The 10,614-nt window shown below is 34.0% G+C and overlaps 1 protein-coding gene across 1 annotated transcript; it reads right to left on the reverse strand.

Annotated features, from left to right (window-relative positions):
- Positions 1-3,129: 3,129 nt before the first annotated feature.
- Positions 3,130-5,167, reverse strand: LOC138908478 (uncharacterized). The gene is made up of 3 exons (XM_070199147.1): positions 5,065-5,167; positions 4,376-4,920; positions 3,130-3,681 (listed from the first exon to the last, which is right to left on the reverse strand). The coding sequence occupies exons 1-3, from the start codon at positions 5,165-5,167 to the stop codon at positions 3,130-3,132; spliced, it is 1,200 nt and encodes a 399-aa protein (XP_070055248.1).
- Between the last annotated feature and the right edge of the window lie 5,447 nt (positions 5,168-10,614).

The raw sequence follows: 10,614 nt of genomic DNA on the forward strand, positions 1-10,614 counted from the left end.
TGATATTACACTCTGCACTTCTTGTGCAGATTTCGGAGTTGGTCCCAGCGGCGTACCATAGACTTGCTCGGATTTCAGCTACTCAGAGGAGACTTGAGGTATAACTGCAAGGCGTTCGCAGTTCTGAAGTCCCCGTCTATTTTACTTTAGTTGTGTGTTTATTTCCAGACAGCTTTATTTTATTCAGACCTTTATTTGTATTATTATAGAAGCTCGTGCATTTGTGACACCAATTCTGGGATGGTATTTAGACACCGTTAATTTTATGGATTATTCACTATATTTCAGACCTTACTTCCGCATTTATTTCTTTGTTATTAATAAATTTAAAAATTATTTAGAAATGGTTAATATTATTCTAACGTTGGCTTGCCTAGCAAGTGAAATGTTAGGCACCATCACAGTCCGAAGGTGGAAATTTCGGGTCGTGACACTTATACCTAATAATTATTGGAAAAGTTGGATGATTATGGAGAATAAAAGGTTTAGCTTGAGGCCTGTCAAAGATACTGTCCTTAAGAATATTTCGTCCACACCGAGATGAATATTATTAGGCATATCCCCCAAAATTCAACAAACTCTTCTAGTATAACTAGGATCAGAAACAACAAAGATTGTATAAAAGAAAACCCAGCACAAAAGAAAGGGAAGAAAAGTTTTCACTCAGTTTTCACTCCTTTTAAAAGATGAAAACAAAGCAGTATATATAGTCAAACAAAACTCCACTATCTGACCAGAAAGCTTCCAAGCCATAAAGGCTTTTCAAAATCTTTATTACCATATATACGTTAACAAACAAAACATTAAGGCTAAGAAACGTTAAGATTAAAATTAAAACGTTAAGGCTATACATAACTGATGCACCAAAAGTAACGTGTAAGTTATTATCATTCAATTGTCAGATTTTGTTAGTCAAAGATTGAATTCAAACTTATCAAATTAGTTGTTACAAATATATTTAAAATAATTAATATAATAATGACTCATTAATATAATAGTAAGAAAATTAATCTAGACATAGTTTTGAAATATTTCTTTTTGAGATATCAAAAATATTTTTCTATCAATCCCCCACATATCTCAAAAAGAAAATTATGAAATAATAAAATAATTTGCTGGGTTTTCACAAATTAGCATAATGGGTCGAATTTGGTGTCTATTGGACTATGAACCAGACCTAGACAAAATAAGATTAAACTTACAGAACAATTGGTGAAGTTCAAAACTTCTATGAACCAAGAATGTTTTTGTAAATTTAGTGTCTTATCTATCATATTATACCCGCACACACTTTGTTGTTTATCGTTGTTTTGCGCTAATAGGCCATGCGCGCGCCTGATTTTCATGAGTGCTCTAGAATTTTTTTCTTTTTTTTCATAAATTTTATAGGAGCGGCCCCACTCCACACTCATATAGGTCCAATCATCAAGTATATTCTGCAACGCAATACACCACCTTAAATTAGGCTATGGATTAGATTTAGAGTTTAATAACTCAGCCTCCCATTTCTTGCAGTCTTGCACTATATATACACACACCATAGGAAGGGATATAATTTAATAGTGCACATTTGATCAACTAATGACTTGTTATTACCCATATGAACCTACTTCATGAGATCTCTAATCACATAGGTTGGGTTACCATCACTGTTGATAAAACTCAAATTGGAAATAGTCTCATTCCCCTCGATGTTTTAGAGATTAATTTTCTTCCCAAAGGTTTAGTTAGAGGATCGGCCAAATTCACTTCTGACTTCACATAATCTATAGAAATAATTCCATCTTTCAGCAGCTGCTTTATCACATTATGTCTCAATCGGATATGTCTACTCTTCCTATTAAAGGATTTATTTTTATCAATGGGTATTGCAGCTTGGCAATCACAATGCATCGACACAGAAGGTGTCGGTTTTATTCCTAGTGAAATTCTTGCCAAAAGGTTCTTTAACCACTCGGCCTCATTGCCAGCTAATTCCAATGCCACAAACTCAGATTCCATGGTAGATCTAGCTATTATTGTTTGTTTAGCTGATTTCCATGCCACAGCACCTCCACCGAGGGTGAACACATAACCACTAGTGGATTTTGTCTCATCTGAATTAGAGATCCAGTTAGCATCACTGTATCCTTCTAATACAGTGGAAAATTCACTATATTTAATACCATAGTTCATGGTACCTCTCAAATATTTCATTACTCTTACTAATGCATTCCAATAATCATGACTTGGGTTTTGAGTATATCTACTCAATCTACACACAGCATATGCAATATCAGGTCTAGTAAAATTCATCAAATGCATTAGACTACCAATAACTTGAGCATATTTATTTTGATCTATAGCATCTCACTTATTCTTTTTTAATTGATTACTAGCATCATAAGGAGTGCTTACAGGTACCACATCAAAATTATCAAATTTCTTAAGAATTCTTTCAACATAATGTTCTTGAGTCAACCTCAAGCTATTTCCATCTCTTATAATTTTCATGTCTAAAATAACACTAGCTTCTTCCACGTCTTTCATTTCAAAATTAAAAGACAAGAAAATTTTGGTTTTATGTACCAAATCAAGACTAGAACTAAAAATAAGCATGTCATCCATATAAAGGCAAATAATAACACATGTACCATCTACACATTTTGTATAAATATATTTATCTACTTCAATTGATGAAAAACCATCATTAATCAATACTTGATTAAATTTTTCACGCCACTGTTTAGGTGCTTGTTTTAGACCATACAAAAATTTTAACAATTTACATACTTTGTTTTCTTGGCCAGACACTATACAACCCTCAGGTTGCTCCATGTAAATTTTCTCTTCCAAATCACCATTTAAAAATGCAGTTTTTACATCCATTTGGTGAATAAAAAGTTTATAAATAGAAGCCAAGGCAAGTAAAACACGAATTGAGAAAATTCTAGTTACAAGAGCATAAGTATCAAAATAATCAACATTTTGCTTTTGGGTAAAACCTTTTGCAACAAGTCTAGCTTTGTATTTATCAATGGAACCATCCGGATTGGGTTACTTCTTAAAAATCCATTTACAACCAATGGGTTTAGCTCCCGGAGGTAAATCAACTAAAATTCAAGTTTTATTTTGTAAAATTAAATTTATTTATACATCAATAGCTTCTTTCCAAAATGAGGCATCAGACGAAGAAATAGTTTCAGAATATGTTAAAGGATCATTATCCACAAGATAAGTATAAAAATCATTACCAAAAGATTTTTCTTTCCTTGATCTTTTGCTTCTTCTTAAGGCCTCACTTTCAAAATCATTTTGAATAATTGGAACATGTGAAATATTATCACTTGAAATAATAGGAGCATCAGGAATATTCTCAAATTTTAAAAGAAAAATATTTTCAAAAAATTTAGTATTTTTTGTTTCAACAATAGTATTATGTTCAAGCACATCACTTTTGACTACTAAAAATCTATATGCTGCACTACTTTCAGCATACCCAATAAACATACAATCAGATGTTTTAGATCCTATTTTTCTTTTCTTAGGATCGGGCAACATAACTTTGGCAAGGTACCCCCACACTTTCAAATATTTCAAATTAGGTGGATAGCAGCCCTTCCACAACTCATAAGGAGTTTTACCCATTTTCTTATAGGAAATTCTATTTTGTGAATGACAAGCAGATAAAATGGCTTCACCCTAAAGATTATCCGGGGCACCAGAACTAACAAGAATACTATTCATCATTTCCTTTAAAGTCTTATCTTTTCTTTCTACTACACCATTTGATTGTGGAGAATATGGAGGTGTTATCTCATGAATTATGCCTTTTTTCTCACAATAATCATTCAATAAAATAAATTCACCACCTCTGTCTGATCTAACTCTTTTGATTTTCTTATCTAATTGATTATCTACTTAAGATTTATAAATTAAAAACTTATCAAAAGCTTCATCTTTGTTCCTCAAAAAATAAGCTTTTGTATATCTAGAAAAATCGTCTATAAAAGTCACATAATATTTTTTTCCTCCTCTAGTCATAGTTTGTTTCAAGTCTCCTAAATCAGTATGGATTAAACTTAACAATTCAGATTTCCTAAACACAGAAGCACATGATTTCTTAGTTTATTTAGTTTCGGCACAAACTTCACACTTATCAATATTTGAATAATGAATATTTGAAATAAAACCTCCGAAATGCATTTTCTTAATATATGATAAACTAACATGTCCTAACCTAGCATGCCATAAATTAAAAGAATCAATCAAGTAAGCAGAAGAACTAGCATTTTCATTCATAACATTGAGTACAAACAAGCCATGGCTATAATAACCCTTGCCAACAAAAATATTATTCTTGGTTAACACGACCTTATCAGATTCAAAAAAAAACCTCCACCCCTACTTTTCCTAATAATTCCATAAAGACCAAATTGGCTCGGATACTAGGAACATGCAACACATCATTCAATGCCAAAGTTTTGCCAAATGTGAGTTTGAGAAGAACTTTGCCTTTTCCAAGAACTGGAGTAGTCTTTGAGTCACCAAGATATACAACCTGTTCTCCTTCCTCAATTTGGATGTAAGACACAAAATCTTTTTTGTTAGCACATATGTGTCTAGTGGCACCAGAATCTAACACCCAATCTTTCACATTGGCCACAAGGTTCACTTGGAAAACAACTGCTGCAATTATGTCATCCGCTTTAGCTTCAGTTAAATTTACTTTAACCTTAGCGGGGCAGTCATTCCCATCCCTTTTCCGACATTGAGCAGCATGGTAGCCAGGTTTGCCACACACAAAGCAGTTGCCTTTTTTCTTGAAGGTTTGATTGTTGGTTTTGGGTTTATAACCATTTCTTTTATCATACCTGTTGTTTGATTTGTTCTGCTGCTTGTTGTCCTCCATAAGGTTGGTTCTTGTAGCAATCTCCTTTCCTTTGTCAGCAACAACTTGCTTGTGGTTAGTATTTTCAATAATAATGTGCTTGACCAAGTCCTTCAGCGACAACTGCTTGTGTTTGTGTTTCAATTATTGTTTGTAGTCACTCCAAGATTTGGGAAGTTTTTCTTTAAGAATACCAGCAACAAACTGTTCGGGCAGAGAGATTTCTTCTGACTTGAGATCTTCAATCAGCTTGTGATATTCGTTGATTTGTGCGGTTATGTCCTTGTCCTCCGTCATCTGTCACTTGTAGCAGTTTCCAATCACGAATTTTTGTTTGGTAGCATCTTCAGCAGTGTACTTTGTTATCATTGACTCCCAAATTTCTTTTGCCTCCTTGTAAGAAACGTAAACATCGAACAATTCGTTAGAAAGAGTAAAAATTATAGTATGTCTATATACCTTATTAGCATGAACCCATTGATCCATCTGAATGGAAGTTGCTTCAGTTGGCTTAGGATTAGTAAGTGCAAAAGCAACTCCATGCATATCCAAAATAGAATGCACACGTTCCTGCCAGCGCTTAAAATTATCTCCACCAAAAATCTCAATTTTCGAAACATCAGGAAAAGGTTTGGCATAGTTGATTGGTGAAGGAACAGCAACAGAAAAAGTTGGTGCAGCGGGTGTAGTAGCATCAACAGCAACATTAGCAGTGTTATTCTCCATAATAACAACGTGAAAATATCCTTAAGATTGTTGGAAAAGTTGGATGATTATGGAGAATAAAAGGTTTAGCTTGAGACGTGTCAAAGACACTGTCTTTAACAGGATATTTTGCCCACACCGAAATGAATAATATTAGACATATCCCCCAAGATTCAACAAACTCTTCTAGTATAACTAGGAACAGAAACAACAAAAATTGTATAAAAGAAAACCCAGCACAAAAGAAAGGGAAGAAAAGTTTTCACTCAGTTTTCACTCCTTTTAAAAGATGAAAACAAAGCAGTATATATAGTCAAACAAAACTCCACTATCTGACCAGAAAGCTTCCAAGCCATAAAGGCTTTTCAAAATCTTTATTACCATATACGTTAACAAGCAAAAGCCATTAAGGCTAAGAAACGTTAAAATTAAAATTAAAACGTTAAGGCTATACATAACTGATGCACCAAAAGTAACGTGTAAGTTATTATCATTCAATTGTCAGATTTTGTTTGTCAAAGATTGAATTCAAACTTATCAAATTAGTTGTTACAAATATATTTAAAATAATTAATATAATAATGACTCATTAATATAATAGTAAGAAAATTAATCTAGACATAGTTTTGGAATATTTCTTTTTGAGATATCAAAAATATTTTTCTATCAATAATAACAATGGAGCTAAAAACAGAAAGGCATGAAATCCACTAACAGATACAAAACCAAGCTAAAGATGAGTCTCTATATATAGTGGTGGACTAATGTTTTATGTTTAATGATGGAGAACCTGTTCAATTCCCTTAATTAATTGATGGACCGTTTTCTTCGTCAAATTGATTGTAGAATTTATTTAGTCATTCTCTCTAAAAAGAAAAAGCAAATATATAATTTAAGCCTTTCATAAATGACAGTAATAGGGATGACATAAATATGATATATTTAATGTTGCACAGATTTTTTAGACATCAAGTATAGATAAAAAGCCAAAAAAGGGAGAGAAAAGATAGAGGACTTTCTTGAGAGATAGAGGTGTCACATTATCTTTCTTATTTCTAATATATATTCTATTTTAATTTATGTGAACATATTTGACTGGGCACGGAGTTTAAGAAAAAAAAGAAGACTTTTAACTTGTGGGGTAGAATGAAGCACATATATTTTGTGTGCCTATAAATCATTGCATAAAAGTAAATTATTTTCAAATAAGGAAAGATGTCATTCTTTTTGGCACGGACTAAAAAGGAAATAGGTTCACATAAATTGAAAGAGAGTAATTATATACTCTTAATGAATTAATTAGAAAGGCATTTGAGGTGAATGTTACTTGGAGGAAACCATTATATTATCTGTGGTGAACTAGTATAGTTTCTACTGGCTGATCCATTTTTCTTACTACTATTTAGATTATAATTCTGGAATTCTTGATTATAGAAGCGCTCATTTCCCCATAAAAGAAAAAAAAGAAAAAAAAAACATAAAAATTAGGTTTCAGCAAAAGAAGTGATAAGTTATGTGTGCCTTTTCATATTTTGATGATCCAACAAACTTTATGTTAAGAATCAGATCGGGAACCTGTTACATATCCTCAAGGTGCCAAAGCACAACAAATTTCAAATCGGGCACAAGCTCCAACAGCTAGAGTCGAAGAGACGACAGAGGGAACAGAGGGACATTAGTTCCCTTGCTGACTGTACCAGTCAATTTCTCACAGCCGTAAAGTCGCTGCAACTGTTCCTCTGCACACACGCAACAGTGTGAACAGTGTAACAATCACTTTATGGGGAATGCCTTGTACCGGATATTTGATTGCATCATCCAAGTGACATCACTTTGATATTATTAACATGAAGCAATGAAGAAAACATACACATGCACATCGAGAATTAATCAAGTTTCCTCTCAAGTGTGTTGCCATCTTGCAAGTGACTTCCAGGCTTCAAGAACAAAGAACAATATAACGAAGGACCAGTTTCCAGCATTGTATTATTATATGTCCTTAGTTGTGTTGCACCTTTATTAGAGTGATTTATTAGTAATTCCTACTTAGTTTAGTTAGAAGTATTGTGTAGGAAACTATTTGTAAAACCATAAATCTTGTGTTTGTGTCTTGGCTAGAATTAGTCGAGTTGTGAGTTTTGTAATAGAGTTTTTACAAGTGAGTGAGGGATTAACAGTTTAATTCCTAGGTTACAATAGGTTGTAATCTAAAAGTTGCTCGGTTAGTGAAATTGAAATACTAACGAGTGTAGATCGTGGTTTTTAATCCCGTGAGTTGGGAATTTTCTACGTAAAACTCTGTTGTGTCATTACTTTTCTCTTATTGTGTATATTCTGTGAGAACTTTCTCTATACAGTTTGGTGGACCTAAGTGTCTATCAAGAAGTAGTGAAGCATGTAATATTTCCGGGACTCGTGTTAAGTTCAAACAGTAAGGAAGGAAGGTCGACAATAGGAGAATATCAAGTTTTATAAGTAGTGCTGATTGAATATTATTATAGAAGTACCTGTCTACCTGTTATGCGATCGTTAACCCCTAAAAGAGAAAGTAAAAAGGAACACAGTGATTCAGTATTTACGTTTTCTAGAGCGTAGGAAATATATACTTCAAAAGAACTCAAAGGTAAATCTTAATCTAGTTTGTCTGAATGTACTCCTATAGGCCTTTAGTCCCAGAAAACTTGGCCTACTCTCTCATGGAACATGTTGAGTATATATTTTCCATGAATTCTAACTAACGTTAACCAATACTAACCTCGTTAACTTTTTTGTTTTCTCCTGTCCTTTGCACATTCCTCTATCTTGGCAAGTTGGCATTAGGAATCATTTAATGTGTGATAGTTCTAAAGAGCAGTCCAAATTTTAAAAGCATTCACTGATAGCATTGCACTGCACAAAGGTCTAATTCTTACGAGTATAGCATGTTACGATGTAATTTTACAAGGTGAGATTAACTGCTTTATAATCATTGCTCAATATAAATATGATATGGCATCAAAGTTAACATTAAATCTATGCTTCTGCTTTCCTAATAATACTGTGTTAATTTTTGTTTTGCTAATATTACTCTGTTTCTCCCTTTATCAGAGAAAAGATCATGTTTTCCCTACTTATTACTAATATTTTATGTGCTTTAGCTTATTCTAACAGAACAAATGTCATTTTTAACAGAGAAGTGGTTGTTTGGGATGTTATAATAAGCCCAAACTAACTTCCTTACAGAGAGATCAGTAACATCAAGATCAGGTGATTCACAAGGAAGCTAAAATATTGGAGCAGTTTTAGACAACCAGCACGTGTGCCATGGACACAACTCAAAAGTGTAGGTGAGTCACAAGGAAGCATTTCACCTTTTAGTAGATCATGGGACCGCAAATCCAAACAACCCTGCTGAATTGTAGATCACGGTAAATTTGAGTCTTTGATGTCCATCTATGTTTTTCTTCTGTTAACTTAGCTCTTTGACTTACCATGTTGCTTTCTGGAAAACATTCTGACTACTCTAATGTAGTCATTACCCAAATGGTTAAATGTTGAAAGTAAAATCATTAAAAAAAAAGGAAATATGATGTTTAAATGGTGAATGCAATACTAATGTTTTACTGTTAGATTTGTTTCTTCTCGTTGGTTTTGGCCTTTGGGATTTGTTTTTTCTTGGGGGGAGGGGAGGTTTCTTCGTGAACTCGCGTTTTTATGCTCTTCTTGACGTGGTATGTCACTGCAAGTCGGGAAGAGCCCTTCTCTACAGGCACTCCTGCAAGTTCAGAAACTACCAATATGAATAAAGATAATTATTCTTAATCTTACCTTATCGAAAAAAAAGAAGAAGGGTAGAATTACTACATAGATTTCTAATGTCAACATCCCTGGCGTAGTGATGTAGATGTTCCAGATAAGGTTTCCTCGCGCCAATGGGAGTGATAAAGGTTGTTATGCACCTAATTAAAGATACCACTTTGTCTAATTTTATGTTGCGTGCTTCTCTTTTTAATTTGTCTTTAAAAAAAATAATTTTGCTCTGTTTGAATACTATAAAGAACCAGCATCCCAATTGTACCCATAATGACATGACTCTTCTGGATATATAGAAGTTCATTTTTTACAAGAAAAAATAAAAATGAAGAAGAAGAGAGAAAGTGAAAACACAAAGCTCTACCACTAATGTAATTGTAACGACTCGATCGGTCGTTTTGAGCTTTAGCGCATCGTTCGGCAGTTTGAGATCTTGGGTAGCTTCACTTTATATTTTATGACTTATACGCGTGGTCTAAATTTCATTTCGGGAAGTTCATAGTTGATTTGGAAAGAAAATTCTAATTTCGGAAGTTTTAAGTTGGAAGAATTGACTAAGGTTTGACTTTAAAGTAAACGACCTCGGAATCGGGATTTGAAGGTTTTAATAGGTTCGTATGATGCTTTCGGACTTAGGCGTATATTCGGGTTGAGTATCGGGTGGTCCACGAGTATTTCAGCGCCTATTATGGAAGGTTGGCATCAGTGTTTTAAAAGGCAGTTATGGGACTCGCCCGGGGCTCGCCCCTGGGCGGGACACTTGCAAAACGCCCTGGGGCTCATGTATGTGGCTTAGTTCTGTGAGGCTTACGCCCCAAGCGCCCAATCGTGCGTCCTAAACACGCCTAACGCCCAACCCTTGGGGCTCGCCTAATAGTTTTAACGCAAATCACGTGTCGAATTTCCTAATTAATATCGTTGACCTTCAAAATTCTTTAACAAATTAATAATAAAAGTTCTATTCATCGATAGAAATATGAAGATTGAGCATGTCACGCCCCAACCTCGGGAAGCGCGACCGACGCTCAACTGAGTGAACCCAGCCGAGCAAGCATGTCAGATATTGTCTACCCAACTCACTCATGATCAAGAAAAGACGTGATTTCATTAATTATACAGTGTGGAGCTCATTCATGCAATACTAAATCGTTTCATTAGCCATGGCACCTTTGAGTCTCAAAATACACATTCTTAGAGTTTGAGTGGAAAAAGTAATCAAACACAACATAACTGGTATTCCCAACACC

This window comes from Nicotiana tomentosiformis, chromosome 3, assembly GCF_000390325.3.
Source record: "Nicotiana tomentosiformis chromosome 3, ASM39032v3, whole genome shotgun sequence".
NCBI lineage: Eukaryota > Viridiplantae > Streptophyta > Magnoliopsida > Solanales > Solanaceae > Nicotiana > Nicotiana tomentosiformis.

What these genes read in the sequence shown, in the direction of transcription:
- LOC138908478 (XM_070199147.1), bottom strand. Translation starts at nt 5,167, where the DNA reads ATGACGGAGGACAAGGACATAACCGCACAAATCAACGAATATCACAAG. An exon ending in GCCCGAACAGTTTGTTGCTG is followed by an intron (nt 4,921 to 5,064) that starts GTATTCTTAAAG and finishes TTGCTGACAAAG; the next exon opens with GAAAGGAGATTGCTACAAGA. An exon ending in TAGGAAAAGTAGGGGTGGAG is followed by an intron (nt 3,682 to 4,375) that starts GTTTTTTTTTGA and finishes GATAATCTTTAG; the next exon opens with GGTGAAGCCATTTTATCTGC.